This window comes from Schistocerca nitens, chromosome 7 (assembly GCF_023898315.1).
Source record: "Schistocerca nitens isolate TAMUIC-IGC-003100 chromosome 7, iqSchNite1.1, whole genome shotgun sequence".
Taxonomy (NCBI): Eukaryota; Metazoa; Arthropoda; class Insecta; order Orthoptera; family Acrididae; genus Schistocerca; species Schistocerca nitens.
The window spans coordinates 613,112,164-613,130,363 of NC_064620.1; the positions used below are offsets into that span (position 1 = coordinate 613,112,164).

Consider the following 18,200-nt stretch of genomic DNA (forward strand, 5'->3'; position numbering starts at 1 on the left):
ACATATCTACACCTCCAGTGCTACAAATCCACCCAGCTTGGCAGCTAACACCATATCTGAGAGTGTAGACGGGTCTGCTCACAAATTCATCAGATTACAGCTTGAAGGCGGTGAGGAATTAGAACATATCCTTTCATGTCTTCTACAAGATGACTGCAGGTTCGCACATGCTTCAGCACTCCTTTAAACTGTAGCTGTTACCTCAAATGAGGGAGGAGACAGCCCAACTCTGCATGTCATCAAAGTAGGACTGGCGAGAAACTGGAAATTAGTCATACACATCAACCTAACGGTAGCCACAAATCTGCACAAATCTGCTTCTGCACCACACTTAGCCGATCTCAATTGAGAGAGTGAGTAAGTAAATTAACAATATTGGTCGAGTCAAGCATGAGGCTCTTGAGAAACTGGCACACAAGCTGTTATTCGTAAGGAGGCACCAGTTTTAACTACTCACTATTACCTCAACACTAGAACCACTGATATTTGAACATACGTAGAACCACAGCTGGGTCCTTAATGACCTGTGAATCTGCCCCTTTTATTACCCTGTGTCAGTGGGTTGTTGTTAGCATTAATGATGTGTTCTTTGAAGTACTGGAAATATTATTATGAAATCAACAAAAATAAAGTAGCTTTTCAAAATTTATCATTTATTTCTTTAAAAAACTTACTCACATATGCTGGATGCCTTCACTGGCTACCGTCACATAATGAGCACAAATGCATTTTGATGTACATTTTCTTCCACATATGGTGCCATAACAATGGTGTGTTTGCTTCACAGTCAGGCTTTACATGTCATGGTGTTCGCTTTTCTTGTTGCTCAGGAATGTCTTCAGCCGTGACGGAAGTACTGGTCTTCCAGGTTGCTGTGCACTTCTCAGCAAGCTCCTTCCCCAGCTGAAGCATGAAGCCTCTGCGATTCAATTTTTCTCGTTTAGAGCATTGTACAACACCCAGGCATCTATCCCAGCCAAATCCAGGAAGTTGTAAAATCTGTGAATAGTCCAACGTCACGATGCAGCTTTGACAGACTATCTGGGAGTCATTTGATCGATCAAGTCCTCTCCATATTTAGAGCCGTTATAAAATGTAACTGTATCTGGCTTCTTTTTCAAACCATCTTAAATCTTAATATAAGGAGGCATAGTGCTGAGAATCAAGACCAACTTGTTGCTCTTTCTCTCGTAATCTGTCAGTGTGGTATCATACTTCTTCAACAATGCTGTGGTGTATAACACTTCTTTTGCCTTCTTGATAAAGGCGAGATCGATTTATGACGCCCGCTAGACTTGTAGCATTCGCATTAAAGGTTTCAGAGAGAGCCAAGGACGTGAAAAAATTGTCACGCGTGGCATTTCCTCCTTTAATGAGACAATGTTGCATCAATTTTTTCACAACAACATCGCAAAGACGCTCATCACATGGCCTACTGTCATCCTTTCCTTCATAGGGGAAAGCATTCACAATACATTTATAGACTTTATCTACTGTCATTTAATACTTTTGCTCGTATTTGTCTGGTTTTAAGGTCATCAAACATGTGAATCTGCAGAAGCAGTTTGAAGGAAAAAGCTGTTCGTTGATTGTTTTATATGGAACCGGTATGTAGATACATTGTGCATTCGCAAGGAACCCATACCAGATTTTCATATCAAAGCAAACTTGTCTTCCTTCTGTCGTTCTCATCTTATGGAGCTGATTTCAAATCTGAGATAATGTGTTATCTCTCTGAATGTGTCATGAGACATTACTGACTTCACAAAATTATTTCCCCACTTCATTGACCAGAATCTTCCTATTACTGAACTCTTAGCTGCTATAGCACCGTAGACGTACAACTTAGATACACAAGCTTCCAGTTCTTCAACGTTCATAGTCCAATCATCTGAACCCAATATTCTATGTGCATTTACAGCGTGTTTCAAAATGTTGTCCATTATTATAAGATGCTATGCACTGTAACAGCTCTCATTCACTTTTCGTTTTGCATGCGGAGATGGTCCTGCATTGTCTTTTAAAACATTTTATTGCCCATATCTGCCAGCTGAACAGTTACCTATAAGTCTCACTTCCCTGGTCGCTCCATCTGGTGCTACACTATCTCTACCCGAAGGAAACTGAAATAGTTCACAACCTTGGTCATTTCGTTGTCCATGACACCCAGGACCATGGGTTGACCTAGCCTTTTTGACAGCTGTTCCAGTAATTGTAGTAATTAGTATTACAACATGGATTTGTATTCAATATATTGAGGAATATTAGAACAAAAAACACGCCTTTATAAATATAATGTAATACTTGTAAAAACTCAAGAAAGCAATAATTTATAAACGTAAGTGTTACAACTGAAATCTGTGTCTATGCAGCACATACATAAACAATACCTGTAGGTATTATAAAAACAAACACATAAACATGCATACTTTCCTCACCAGTATTCAGCAGAACATCCTGAGGAGTAACATCATCTTGTGACGAAGAATCTGGAACTGAAGATGGTGGTAAATCTTCCTCAGATGAAGACTCCAGCGGCTCTCCCTCAGATTCATTACCCAAAATCTCATTTAGCGCGTTTATAATATCCTCTTCTGTTCTTAGAAATCTGGCCATAATAAATTTGTTGCAGGCACTATTTACACAGTCAGAATGCACTACTTCAACCATGTTTCATGAAACAAAGCTCTGGATTTGCAATACTTGTACACTTGGTCAGACATATTTGAACCTGCTCTCCTTCACCACTCCTGCTAGAAAACTGCAACGTCATTGCACAGAAAGATAAAAGGGAATTTTGCGATTGTTGACCAAACACAATCTAACAAGCACACGAAAAAAGCGATTGTTATAGCGGCTGCAGCGGAGGGGTCAGAACTGACCCGTCCGCGATTCTACGTGAATGTTCACATTTCTCTTTTAAGATTTCCCCACAATATGTTAAATTAACTATAATTGCTACTTACCTGATTTCATAAAGACTCACAGAAATTCAGCACTGTTCGCAATAATGCAAAAGAGTGACAAACGAAAGAATTAAGAATGAAATTACAATGAAATCCAGACCATTAGCTACTAATAGGCGTTGATAAATATCAAGGGGAACAGTTGAAAATGTGTGTCTCGACCAGGCCTCGAACACGGGATCTCCTTCTTACATGGCAGACACTCTATCCGACTGAGCCATCGTGGACACGGAAGACAGTGCGACTGCAGGGACTTATCTCCGGCACACTCCCCGTGAGACCCACACTTGCAACTTGTGTCCACACACTACACTTTTAGCGCCCCTGCCCACTGTCTCATCACTCGTGGCAGTGAATCTACCGATTCCCGCACGAGGTCGAGCAATGTGAGTGCAGCCGCCCTGAAGAAGATCATTGGCCGCTTAGCCTCATCTATATGGAAATGGTATCTCTTCTTTCGGACATGTCCGAAAGAACATATGCTATCTCATAAAGAATAAAGAAGTGACCCAGCCACTGTTTTAGTGTTTACTGATATGGCAGGCAATTTTACCCATCAGCTCTGCAGAGCCTTACATGAAGCTAAGAAGCATCTGAGACATAGCCTCACACATCTACATCACAGAGACAGCAAAAAATGAACTTGTACCACTGTAACTTGTGCTTCAGCTGGGATGATAGCAACCATACCAACTAGGTTGATAAAATTTTGGAGGAGGCTGATGGAAAACTGGAAATGGCCTCTTAAGTCCTTTTCAGCCCAATCATAGGCCTCACATGCAGCACCATTACTAGCTATTGCTTCAGCTGTGACAGGCCTATTCATGAGGTCGCAGGGTCTGTCGTGAGGCTGGTGTGAAACTTGGACATGGCTTGCACCTCAATAGCCCAGCAAACTGCTCGTGTGCCATTATCGGTCACTAGCTTCTATCTTGGCCGAGACAGTGACGTGGGTTACTTATGAGGCTAGCAGGACCAGCGAGAGGCGAGAAAGGAACTGAGAAATAGCCTTACGTTTCTAACGATGTGAGTTCTAAAGTCAGTACATGTGCCACACTACCTAGTGTGTGAACTAAGGTTTTAGATAAGCAAATGTAATAGGTGATCAGAGTGTGCAGAAAGCCAGAGATACACTCAAGTGTGGACTCTCAGTTCTTCCTCAGGAATACCCCAGGCTTCATCCTTAACTGCCATGCTTCGATACTAGCTACAACCAGAGATGGGACAGTAGACAGACATACTCACCAGATTACCACAGCTCAACATAAAGTTCGTTATCAAGTGGGATGTGGCCACACTTGCTTTCCTCACGTTTTCCCCAGGGCTGCACATAGGGCATGCTTGTTATCAGGTAGCGCTCCAGTTCAAACAGTGGGAAGGTCTACTCATCTGCTGAGAAGAGTGGTGCCTGTGCCAAGTATTGGGACACGGCTTCACGCTTCTTCCTCAGTTGGCCCTTAGTACTACACGTGTGTCATGGTCAGACACTAGCTAGTATCTCAGCTCAGATACTCACCAATTCATAGACTCCAGAGTGATGCCTATGAGCAACTGGAACATGGTGTCGCATGTTTTCCACAGGGTGAGCCAAATCTGCTCATGTACTGTACCTTGCCACTGTGTAATACTTCACCTGAGGGAGCGAGCAGGCCTGCTCATCAAGAAGACTGAGAGCAGCATAAAACCACTGACAGTCTGGAATAATGCGTGGCATTCCTTCCTTAAGAGGACCCAGGTCAGCACACTTGTCATGCTTAGCCACTAAAGCTAAGGAGATATATTGCTACACACAATGAGGTAAGGAGAGTCTAGTGAGGGAATGTGGCTTGCATATTTTCAGTAGGTATGACCCAAGTCTGCACATGTGGCATGTTTAATCAGTAGCTAGTATCTCATGTGAGACACAGGAAGCTGATTCCCCATTTCTCCAGAATGCAACATGAGACTGTTGAGGAGTTGCAACTTTTCCTCCCGGGTCTTCTTGTTTGTGCACCACCCTTAGCATCCAGATATTACCTCAGTTCAAGCAGTAAGGAAACCTATTCACCGAGGCACCACATAAGAGCATGGATCTAATGACGGAAGGGACAAGGCCATGCACATATACGTTGTCCAATGTCATTAGTGTGACCATGTGTGAAACGCTTGAATAATCACATTTTTCAGTGCAAAACATGCAGGAAGAGTGTCAACAAGGTCCTGGAAAGTACCAAAACGGATGTGAAGCCATGTCGACTCCAATGCCATGGAGAGAAGCACTAGATTTCTCTGCTGAGGGTCGATGATGTGAATGTCCCGTTGAGGTGGGCCCATAAATTCTCGATTTGGTTTAAATCCAGGAAGTCTGGTGGCCAGAGGAGTATAGCCAACTCATCCTGGTGCTCTTCTATCCACATACGTACACTGTGAGCTGTATTACATGTTGCCCTGTCCTGCTGATAGATGCCATCATGCTGAAGAAAAGAAAAACTAAATGTAGGGATGGACATGGTCCCCAAGGATATGTGCGTACCTGCATTGATCCATTATGCCTTGCAGAATGACGAGATTACTCATGAAATCCCAGAAAAACTTTCCCCAGACCAAAATGCTCGTCCCTCTGGGCTGAACCCTTCCAGTGGCTGCTGCAGTGTGTTTGCATTCTGCTTGATGGAGCGTAAAACGTCTTTAATCCCAAAAAGTCATCTGTAGCTTCTCAGTGGACGTGATTTGCGGCATTGGCTTGCAAGGTCCAGCCTTTGTCACTGATGAACAGCAGCAAGCATGAGTGCATCAACCAGTCGTCTGCTGTGGAGGCCCATACGCAGCAACGTCAGCTGAATCGTCGATGCAGAGTCACTGTTGGTAGACCCTCTGTTCATTCGGTGTGGTTCTCAACAGTTGCACGTCTATTCGCCTGTACACAGCCAGTGCACCACAGTTGCATCAGCGCCAGTTTTGGATACGCTACTTTGGCATGCATGGTATATTTCAACCATGGCCGCTTGTCAACAGTTTACAAACTTGGACATTACGGAAAAGCTTCGATCCATGGCCCTAAAGCCAATGATCGTGCCCGTCTGGACGTCAGATAAATCATTCCGTTTTCCACAATATGACAACGACTGAACTGTTTTATATGTCTGCTGGACGTACCTTATGTACCCTTCATTACTGTTGCAGCCATCTGCCTTCTATTATTCGTTGTTCCACGTTGACGTCGAACATGCGCGATGGTCACATTAATTTGGCTAGACCATGTACGTAGGAGGGCAGCACATTGGAACCTCTGTCGTATTTTGCGACAACCTAGTAACTCCAGCTAGGACAGTTGGCCTAGTCACGAAACAGGTTGTAATGCCGGAAATGCATATCCTCCTATTTCCATCTATTGTACGATAAATTTTTTCCTTATTTTGTTACCTGAAGATATGACGTTTCTGTGTCTATATATATTGTAATTGTTTTACTATTTATATATATATATAACAATTACAATATATATAGACACAGAAACGTCATATCTTCAGGTAACAAAATAAGGAATATATATATATATATATATATATATATATATATATATGTCGATGTATAATTGGTTTGTTTTGTAAATACTATTTGTATTTTTACTCTGGGCATTGCCTAGGGAAAACTACGCTATCGAAGGATTACTTCGATAGGTCGTGTGGAGAACCAAAGTGTTTAGGATCTTTGGTAGTATTAACTCTGCCGCGTGGAGCACGGGCAGAGAGAGCCTGGCTGAAGTAGGGCGGTGGAGCAGGTGTGTTGAGTGACGCTCCCGCGAGTTGCCGCGCTTCCAGGGTTTGGCAGCATGTAATTGCGCTCGACTTGCTATGATAGTTTCTGGCACGGTATCGCGGACGGAAACATTAGCTGCCACACATCAAGAGCCCGTTTCGCCTGGAGACCGCGCAGAGAAGAATGCGCGCCAAGATCTAGCTTCTGCAACAGCTATGGCCGACATAAGTGATTGTCGCCAGCTCCTCGATCGACGACTTCAAACCTTCGATCAACCAACAAGGAAGACTGAAAGCACGTAAAGTTTTAGAACTGTATGGCAGACCTCAGCTTTTCAAACTATTCCATTAGCATCACTAAAATAGAGCAACTTACCATGAACCTTTGTTGCTCATTGTCCCAATTGTATTACCAAGCAGGGCCCCTTCCTTTTCCGAAATGAACTCGAGTGTCGTTGAAATTCAATCGCCAGCATTAAAGTAATATCATTCGATTCCACTGCTTTAATTTCAAAGTTCAGTTAAAGTATTCATATCTGGCTACAATATTTAGATTACATAAGCACAAATTAAGAGTGCGAGTTCTGTTACCATATTTTAGCTTACCTGTGACTGCAACTCAGCTTGGTACTTACTAAATTTTACTATTGTTAGTTGTTCAGAATCATTTAATTCAAGTTCAAAGTTAAATCTCTTAATTCTAAATTGCGTAGATTCAAGTAGGTTTTGAAATGATTATTGAGGTAGCCCAAGGTTAACCTTATTTTATTGAATTTCGTAGTGCTTCAGAAACAAAGTTCACTATTAATTTCAGTCCCTAAATTAACTTTCATTTTTCCGGTTTGATTAATTGTTTTGCTAAAGTAAGTCAGAGTGTAGCGAAATTTATTACTTCTGACAAACATTCAGTTTTCACACAACATGTGTCAACCTTCAGTTGCCACGCTTTTATTGCTAATTATGTGTGCAATATCCTTTCTTTTTCATTTATTATAGTAGTTGTCCATAGGACTGGCGACCGTAATTTTCCCCAAATCTCAAATGTCTAATTAACGCTAGTTAATTGTTAACGTAACGACCGCACATTTACTTTCTTTATTAACTTTACCCTTTTATCTAAATTAATTTCCACCAGTTTCATTTGCATTTTTCCTTTCATTTAGATGTAACCCTTTCCTCCCTCTTTACCGACAGATGAACTCTGATGACGATTGGTTTTCCCAAATTTCCATTAGGTACACGCGGTTTAATTTTTACTGTCATTAAGGTCGATAAGTGAGGGGGAGGTTAGAAAGTCACCTGAATTTGACAGGAGGACAAGGATAAACACGTGTCTTACTCATTAAAACTGCAGGTTCGCACGTGCAGCATCCTTGGCTGCTAGCTATAAAATGTTCTGAGCTGTTGTCCAGGCGTACTCACCATGTCAGTTGAATCCAGATTTATGTTAACACCGAGCTGAAACAGTGCTTCGCAGAAATTCCTCAGGGGTGATCCAGATCTGCACATTCGCCATGCAATGTCCGCAGTGGCGCGAGAGCGAGGCAATATGTCACCTGGCACCTGCCACAGCGCCCTCTGTGGACAGCAGAGGCCTCAGTAGAGCAAAACAAAATGCAGATAAGGACAGGAGGGGGCACCGTGGTTGTTGTACACTACTGCACTACTCTGACAGCAGGCCAAACTGAGAGAACAAAATTATTGTGAAGATTTGAAGTGGTCGTCTCGAAATATGATGTGCACGCAACCCAGCATAGAGTATTATGGACAGTAAGGGACACCTAGGGAAAAAAGTGCAGTTCCATCACAACTTACCTTGGGAATGGGCCTTATATTGTCATATGCAGGAAATAGATTCGTTGAAACCTTTAAAAACTGCAACTTCTGGACAATAAAATTATTTTCAACTATGTTACAGCACTTCATTTCCAAAATGGGTACAAAAGACTGCAAAGATACATAATGACGTTGTACAAATTAGTAACGTATATATTTGTTCTCGTGAAAAAATAATTAAAAATGTGTTGCTCATGGAGCACCAACCTTTAATCCGCCAATTAAACGTAATAATAGAAAAAATACAACAAATTGGTGTAGTAGTGGGATAAAGCAGGTTGCGGCCAAATAGGAGGCATTATTCTCTTATGTAAACAAGCTGGCCAGTTGCGCTAGCCTATGTTTTGTTTGTCTAGGACGTAATTAATGGACAATAACTGTCATGATAGTTATAATTAATAGCAAATAATACTCTCATGATGATGGCCGAGTAGGACACTTGCATTCATATCACATTGTTAGTGATAGCTGTCAGTTTTCCTACCACCATAGTGCAATGCGTTCCTTGCTCCACCACTACCCACGCCCGCTTAGAGTCTCCAGCATCCTCTGCCTGTTAATCCTCTTCTGTACCTAACTCGAGCAGCAGCAGCAGCAGTTAACTGAGGTGGTGCTACAAATACCTGGTACAGTATGCCACCCACCTGTATTGGCCTAGTTTTCACAAATGTTCTGCAAAGTATTGCACCCAATTCTACTTTCTACAACCTACATTACTGTTTATAGTTTCGTGGCTAATTTTACTGATTTTTTAAAGGAAAACACAGATTTCATTACAATTCTGGCAACTTCTACCCAACTGCTTTTACAGTACACGCATTGAAAACAGTTTAGTTGCTATTTTCCCGACTCCTTAAGAAGACAGTTGAAAATATGGGTTTTGAGATTTAGTTTTCCAGCTTTTTTAAGACAACATGTGCAAATATCGGTTTCGCTGCTATTTTATCGATTTTCAGGAAACATGTAATATGCGGCGTTAATTTATTAGTAAGCTTCATCACCAAACTGTAAATTTCTTTACAGTTTTTACGCAATTCGTTAAAATTTTGTAGATTTTGCCCCAGTATTCCGCAAGTAATACTTTTTTCAAGAAGACACACTTAAATATGGCGCTTTAAATGTGTAACAACTAACAACACAACGCATACACCGCAGCATACCAAGATATGATGCTTTTTTCATTTTTTACGTAATTCGTTAAAGGTGAAATGTATGTACTTGGCTAATAAGTTCCACATCTGCGTCACTACGCCAGGGATACAAACAGTTGGGAAAGAGCTACACAAATTATTGAAGTACAAACAAAAACGTTTAGTTTCCAAACTCCGAAAAATGTATTCCTATCGCACCACACTCTAGAATGCTTGTGTTAATACCATGATGGCGGGGGAAGAAAGGCCACAATTACTTCTATATTTAAAACTGAAAAAACGAAAAATGCAACACAGCTTTGCAGCAAAGTATTCAAAGTGCTTCGGTCCATACTGCTACCGCTACAGCCGCTGACTGGAGACCCCCTCCACTGCGGCACGTCTTGGAGCTGACCTGCCTGACTGCTGAGGATGGGCAGCTCACAAGGTCAAACAGAAAATTAAGAGCACAGCACATATTTTGTCTTGACTGACGGTGGCGCTTTCCACCCCTCCCCTCCCCAGTCCCATTGCAAGCATACACCCAGCGCAGTGGTATACCTTTTACGCTGAATATATCAGTTCTTTGTCACACAAAGCATTTTTATGTTTCCAGAGGCATATGACAAATGTTTTACGAAATTCATGTTGATTATGGTCTGACAGTTCCAGTTTTTGTTTTCCCTTATTCCAACTGAATCTGTTCCAATTACGCTTCAATTACAGCAGATGGTTCTCCCTTTGTTCACGTTTCACTACTATAGCGATCACAGTATGTCACTCTTAGAAGTCCTCAGCCCTCTTTATTTTTCCTCTGCAGCTAATACGATTTGTGAATGGCGTGTGCAAAGAATGCCCGTCTGTTGGCTAAAATTCTGAGCTGCAGGGCAGTCCCATAACTTTATTCATAGAATTTTATCCACAAGTCGACAACGCAAATTGTGTCTGTCTATTAAGATTTTATTCCATAAGTTTATAGATACATAGAACTCCCGGAAGACTGTGCACTATACACTTACTCTTCTTTGTCACTCAACTGAAAAGTGTTCTGCACGACACTTTCCATTAACAATAAAGTGTTGCCCCATACTGTTGCCTTCGACAAATCTTCCAAAAATAAGGAAAATAAAACTACAGTCTTCAGTTTATCTAGAATTTCCATCTACAACACCTTATCGCTGAATTTGGACTGCCATTTACGTTTCTTTCAACAACACCAGAGATGACCCACACGCTACAGACTGCCCTGCAAGTTGCTACGATAGTGCGCTAGCTTTCCCCTCGTTTAAGTTCCAAAATGCTAACACTGTTGCGTGTTACGAGAAGCGGTCTACAGACGTTTTGTAGGAACATAAATGAGATTCCATGGAAGAAATTCTGAAACTCTCTGATTCAACGGTGGTAGGAAGTGACGTATACACCCCCACTGATTTTTAACAAAAATGGTTCAAATGGCTCTGAGCACTATGGGACTTAACATCTGAGGTCATCAGTCCCCTAGAACTTAGAACTACTTAAACCTAACTAACCTAAGGACATCACACACATCCATGCCCGAGGCAGGATTCGAAGCTGCGACCGTAGCTGGCGTGCGGTTCCAGACTGAAGCGCCTATAACAGCTCGGCCACACCGGCTGGCGATTTTTAACAGTAAAGCCCCAGCATGATGCATAATACCTGTCTTGCGACACATAACACATAAGTCATCCGAACTAAATGACTGCATCGGTGCTACTCCACATATTCTTTTACGATTTTTACTACATCTACTGATTTGTAGTCAATAGCATACTACAAGAGTACCAGGATCTTTTCACTTGTTCACATTCAATTGTTAATTTTATTATATTCAGCTCCAACTCCCATTCCTCGTGAATTGCTGCAGCCTACTGGTGCTGACGCCTTCCTGTAGGTAACAGCCCATATCTGCACACATACCTTGCAAGCCACTATCTCCGGGCGGGGACTACTCAAGAGGTCTCAGTCAGATCATTATTACCGATTTTCGTCCCTGTTCCACTCACACTCGTATTGATCAAGTAAAAATGATTATATGCCTTTGTACACACCCAGTTCCCTGATGACCGCTACTCAATATATGCTATGCCAGAAACACGATTATGGTTGCGTAATGGGGTCAAATATTACGTTGAATGCATAGTGATTAATTAGAAATACATTGTCTTCTTGTTCAAATGGGATATATGTTATAATACTATTTCAACAGTGCCACAGTGCTTCCAACACGTTATCTATTGGATTATTTACACTGGTGTTACTACAAACGTTCAAACAAAAATCAGAGCTACTGCGCGAATACAGAAAGATTTAGGATTTGATCACATTATTATTCTTTTTTTTTCCCTCCAAGGCTATTCGAGAGTGGACTGACTAGATACTGTATTCCTGTTAGAGAAGCACATATCGTATTCATTTTCCACATGAGCAGTGCGGATTCGTTCAGTAATACTTATTTTTATAAACACATCCACCAGTATTTACATGGAAGACGGAATTGCACTCTTAAGTGACACGCAGAAGGGATTTGTGTCTGCTCGCCTGAGACACATAAGTCGATCTGTCAGTTTGGATTACTTCCCTTAATATTTCTGCAAATGAATCTGGGCCTGACATAACCATCCTACTTCAGCTTGATCTACATGGTTACTACTAGGCATTTTGCTGCAGTTAATATTTGCCTTTTCAGTAGTTGCAAGGGCAACAGCCTGGATGATTGACTGATCTGGCCTTGTAACACTAACCAAAACGGCCTTGCTGTGCTGGTACTGCGAACGGCTGAAAGTAAGGGGGAACTACAGCCGTAATTTTTCCCGAGGGCATGCAGCTTTACTGTATGGTTAAATGATGATGTACTCTTGGGTAAAATATTCCGGTGGTAAAATAATCGCCCATTCGGATCTCCGGGCGCGGACTACTCAAGAGGGCGTCGTTATCGGAGCATGGAATGACAGAACCCGTAATTGGGTAGGTGGATTAGAAAATTTAAAAAGGCAAATGGATAAGTTAAAGTTAGATATAGTGGGAATTAGGGAAGTTCAGTGGCAGGAGGAACAACACTTTGGGTCAGGTGAATACAGGGTTATAAATACAAAATCAAATAGGGGTAATGCAGGAGTAGGTTTACTAATGAATAAAAAAAATAGGAGTGCGGGTAAACTACTACAAACAGCACAGTGAACGCATTATTGTGGCCAAGATGGACACGAAGCCTATGCTTACTACAGTAGCACAAGTTTATATGCCAACTAGCTCTGCAGATGATGAAGAAATTAATGAAATGTATGATGAGATAAAAGAAATTATTCAGGTAGTGAAGGGAGAAGAAAATTTAATAGTCATGGGTGACTGGAATACGGTAGTAGGAAAAGGGAGAGAAGGAAACATAGTAGGTGAATATGGATTGTGGGTAAGAAATGAAAGAGGAAGCCGTCTGGTAGAATTTTGCACAGAGCATAACTTAATCATAGCTAACACATGGTTCAAAAACCATAAAAGAAGGTTGTATACATGGAAGAATCCTGCAGATACTAGAAGGTATCAGATTGATTATATAATGGTAAGACAGAGATTTAGGAACCAGATTTTAAATCGTAAGACATTTCCAGGGGCAGATGTGGACTCCGACCACAATCTATTGATTATGAACTGTAGATTAAAACTGAAGAAACTGCAAAAAGGTGGGAATTTAGCGAGATAGGTCCTGCATAAACTGACTAAACCAGAGGTTGTACAGAGTTTCAGGGAGAGCATAAGGAAACAATTGACAGGAATGGGGGAAAGAAATAAAGTAGAAGAAGAATGGGTAGCTTTGAGGGATGAAGTAGTAAAGGCAGCAGAGGATCAAGTAGGTAAAAAGACGAGGGCTAGTAGAAATCTTTGGGTAACAGAAGAAATATTGAATTGAATTGATGAAAGGAGAAAATAAAAAATTCCGTAAATGAAGCAGGCAAAAAGGAATACAAACGTCTCAAAAGTGAGATCGACAGGAAGTGCAAAAGGGCTAAGCAGGCGTGGCTAGAGGACAAATGTAAGGATGTAGATGCTTATCTCACTATGGGTAAGATAGATACTGCCTACAGGAAACTTAAAGAGACCTTTGGAGGAAAGAGAGCCGCTTGTATGAATATCAAGAGCTCAGATGGCAACCCAATTCTAAGAAAAGAAGGGAAAGCAGAAAGGTGGAAAGAGTATATAGAGGGTCTATACAACGGCGATGTACTTGAGGACAATATTATGGAAATGGAAGAGGATGTAGATGAAGATGAAATGGGAGATATGATACTGCGTGAATAGTTTGACAGAGCACTGAAAGACCTGAGTCGAAACAAGGCCCCGGGAGTAGACAACATACCATTAGATGTACTGACGGCCTTGGGAGAGCCAGTCCTGACAAAACTCTACCATCTGGTGAGTAAGATGTATGAGACAGGCGAAATTCCCTCAGACTTCAAGAAGAATAAAATAATTCCAATCCCAAAGGAAGCAGGTGTTGACAGATGTGAAAATTACCGAACTATCAGTTTAATAAGTCACGGCTGCAAAATACTAACGCGAATTCTTTACAGACGAATGGAAAAACTGGTAGAAGCCGACCCTGGGGAAGATCAGTTTGGATTCCGTAGAAATGTTGGAACACGTGAGGCAATACTGAGCTTACGACGTATCTTGGAAGAAAGATTAAGGAAAGGCAAACCTTCGTTTCTAGTATTTGTAGACGTAGAGAAAGCTTTTGACAGTGTTGACTGGAATACTCTCTTTCAAATTCTGAAGGTGGCAGGGGTAAAATACAGGGAACGAAAGGCTATTTACAATTTGTACAAAAACCAGATGGCAATTATAAGAGTCGAGGGGCATCAAAGGGAAGCATTGGTTGGGAAGGGAGTGAGACAGGGTTGTAACCTCTCCCCGATGTTATTCAATCTGTATATTGAGCAAGCAGTAAAGGAAACAAAAGAAAAATTTGGAGTAGGTATTAAAATCCATGGAGAAGAAATGAAAATTTTGAGGTTCGCCGATGACATTGTAATTCTGTCAGAGAGAGCAAAGCACTTGGAAGGGCAGTTGAAGGGAATGGACAGTGTCTTGAAAGGAGGATATAAGATGAACATCAACAAAAGCAAAACGAGGATAATAGAATGTAGTCGAATTAAGCCGGGTGATGCTGAGGATATTAGATTAGGAAGTGAGACACTTAAAGTAGTAAAGGTGTTTCACTATTTGGGGAGCAAAATGACTGATGATGGTCGAAGTGGAGAGGATATAAAATGTAGGCTGGCAATAGCAAGGAAAGCAATTCTGAAGAAGAGAAATTTGTTAACATCGAGTTTAGATTTGAGTGTCAGGAAGTCGTTTCTGAAAGTATTTGTATGGAGTGTAGCCATGTATGGAAGTGAAACGTGGACGATAGATAATTTAGACAAGAAGAGAATAGAAGCTTTCGAAATGTGGTGCTACAGAGGAATGCTGAAGATTAGATGGGTAGATCACATAACTAATGAGGAGGTATTGAATGGAACTGGGTAGAAGAGGAGTTTGTGGCACAACTTGGCTAGAAGAAGGCACCGGTTGGCAGGACATGTTCTGAGGTATCAAGGGATCACAAATTTAGCGTTGGAGGGTAGCGTGGAGGGTAAAAATCGTAGAGGGAGACCAAGAGGTGAATACACTAAGCAGATTCCGAAGGATATAGATTGCAGTAAGTACTGGGAGATGAAACCGCTTGCACAAGATAGAGTAGCATGGAGAGCTGCATCAAACCAGTCTCAGGACTGAAGACCACAAGAACCTACAGCTAGGACAGCTCCGGCCAATACCTACGCTGACTCTAGACTAGTGAACACACTACGTAGCCTTCAGTAGAAAGTTGTATCTAGTTGGGCGTAACGCCACTTTGTAATTGTGTAGTGTAGTATTTTGGTTATTATTTCTTTTCACTGTCTTGTACTTTTATCTGGCATTTGCCACTACAAGAATTGTTGGGTTTCTTGTTGTTCTTTCGTTTGGAAATCAGCACACGCCAAGAAGGCGTGTTAGTTACATAAAGTGTGTTCAGACTTGATCGTTAGTTCTTTCCCGCAGTCCACAGGACACTACAGTTCCAATGACAGTGTAAGGGATTTCTTGTCCTATTCATGTGCAGTAGGTTTATTTACCATCATATCTGTTACACCTCCAATCACCGATTCCCTAAGGTCTCCCCACAATTCGTTACTGCCGTCTTGTAGAAAACGCTATTGTCTGCATACATCCTAACATCCAAACACGCCACTAGCCTCTGTACATGATTCTATTATTATTGTTTACCCTTTCATCCCACTCTGGTGCTGTGATCAAGTGAAAATTGATTAACTATATACCATCATACATACCGTAATCTCCTTTGTGATTACCAAACCCGATATTGTTAGTCAATGGCGATAATGTAGGGGGTTAGTTCTACCAGAGCAACGACGAAAGAAGCCTGGCCGCACCTTGAATATACAAGAATCCACCAGTAACATCAGATCTATAACATCTACTACAATCAAATGAGTGTCTCTACATGTCTCTGTATGAGTCCCAATCTCTGTTGTATTCCTGTTATCATTATGCTGGTTTGCTATGGGATATACGATGGTGGTGGCAGGGTAATACCTGAGTATCAGTTTTTGTTTAAATTTCCCCAAGAACGTTTCACGAGAAATACATTATTTTCTCTTTTTTTTTCAAATTGGATATACTGACATAATATGATCCTGACAATGTCGAAGAGCTTCTAGCACTATCCGTCATATAATACTTACATTGGTGCAGTTGCTTCTCAGATTAGTCACAACCATGCACAATTCTGAGGTAGTGCAAGAGTAGAGGAGGCTTCAGAGTGTAATCACGTCATTCTTCATTACCCCCACATGCTGTTGGAGGGTTGACTGACAATGATATAGTTTTCCAGCAAGATTAGCCTATAACTTCTCTTACCACGTAGTCAGCAGGCATATATGTAGTGGTAGTTGATCCCAATTGTAGTATTAAAGTCTTCATGAAATGTTCAGGTGTAATTTCTAGCTGTTTGATTGCTAGACATAAGTCGAACTGTCAGTTCTTTGTTCATCCACAGGTGACATTGGTGTATGTTTCGAGATGCATAACACTGGCTTTCTACCTTACAGAGTCTGGTGGAGAATACATGTGACATCTAACCCACATCCATACTCCATTCCCATAGAAAAGATGGTTGTCGGTAAACACCTGTAATTTTGTGAGATGTATATCCACCAACAATGTAATCGAACAGTAATGGACATTTTCATCAGTTTATACGAAATAGTTACATTTACATGTACCTACACCTGTGCACCAAATGCTAGTTTCGTCATATCCCGTAAAGTACACATATAGTGGTGGATGCAGTAATAACCATATAATACCTATTTGGTAGTCGTTTACATTAAGCTAATGTAGTATGACTACACATGGAAGTGTGATTCATCCACAGAAGATGAAGTGACTTATTAAAACACCTATTCCAATGAATTTTTTTAGTTATTGCTTCTTATTCTGGGTCTCTTAGCAGATTGTGTTAACAGGAAATCCAGTGGGGAGTGGCATGTATGGAGACGTATAGCTGTAGTGGGTTGCTAGACACTCTCCTTTGTGTTGGCCACTGCAAGAAAGTTTAACTGTTCGAAATCTGAGAAATATGTTGTGGACGATACATTACTTTTCACATGCGCACCTCACAAAATTATGGGTTTTTACTGTCAGTCATCCTTTCCATGGGAACGGAGTATGGATATGGCTTAGATGTAAGGTGGTACACTAAGTGTTAGGCATCATGTTATGCACACTTGTGCCATCTGTGGATGTTCTGAGAACTGACAGGCCAATTTATGTGTAGCAGTTTAATGGGTAAAAATCCCACCTGTATGTTACACACAGGCTTTAACACTACAATTCAAATCAACGAGTAAGTAATGGGTATGTTTCTAAATTTATCAGACTAACAACTAGGAGGGATTTGCATATGCGGTCTCTTCGAATATATAGAGCTGGTGGAAAGGAATAATTGCTCATTTTTAATCGAGGTATGTGTGGAGAGATCTGAGAGGCTGGCAGGAGCAGTGGCAGACAGCTGATGATAGAGTGGCACCTCACACCTCACCTATGTCTCAATGGCTGCTGACAGGGGGGGGGGGGGGGGGGGTGAGGACAACGAAACGAGAGGTCTGGGCTCTTAACGCTTAACAGTGCTGGTCTTGTATGTCGCTGTCATTACCTGTGGACTAGCTAAAACACGTGGTTGCTTGCTAGTTGTAACTTCTGTGCACAAATATGTGGTTGTAATTTCAAGACATTCTAGGTTTATTGGACTTTCCCCTTTAATGTACATGTTTTGGCATATCTAATGTTAAGTCTGAATCCATGGATGAAATTTCAGTTTCATAGTGATTATCACAGAAAGAAACTGAAAAGGAGTTTCTGTATTCAAACACATACTCCGTTGTGCAAGCAGGTGATCTTTATGTTTAATT

General features: G+C 41.3%; 1 protein-coding gene across 3 annotated transcripts in view; it reads right to left on the bottom strand.

The window, feature by feature from the left end:
* Positions 1–18,200, bottom strand: part of LOC126195238 (lipase 3-like) — a 197,175-nt gene that overhangs the window by 77,996 nt on the left and 100,979 nt on the right. For all 3 annotated transcript variants that reach the window (XM_049933766.1, XM_049933765.1, XM_049933764.1), the window contains one exon: positions 8,126–8,281. In XM_049933766.1, the coding sequence (XP_049789723.1) occupies positions 8,126–8,281 (156 nt within the window). The remainder of the gene's footprint in view (positions 1–8,125; positions 8,282–18,200) is intronic.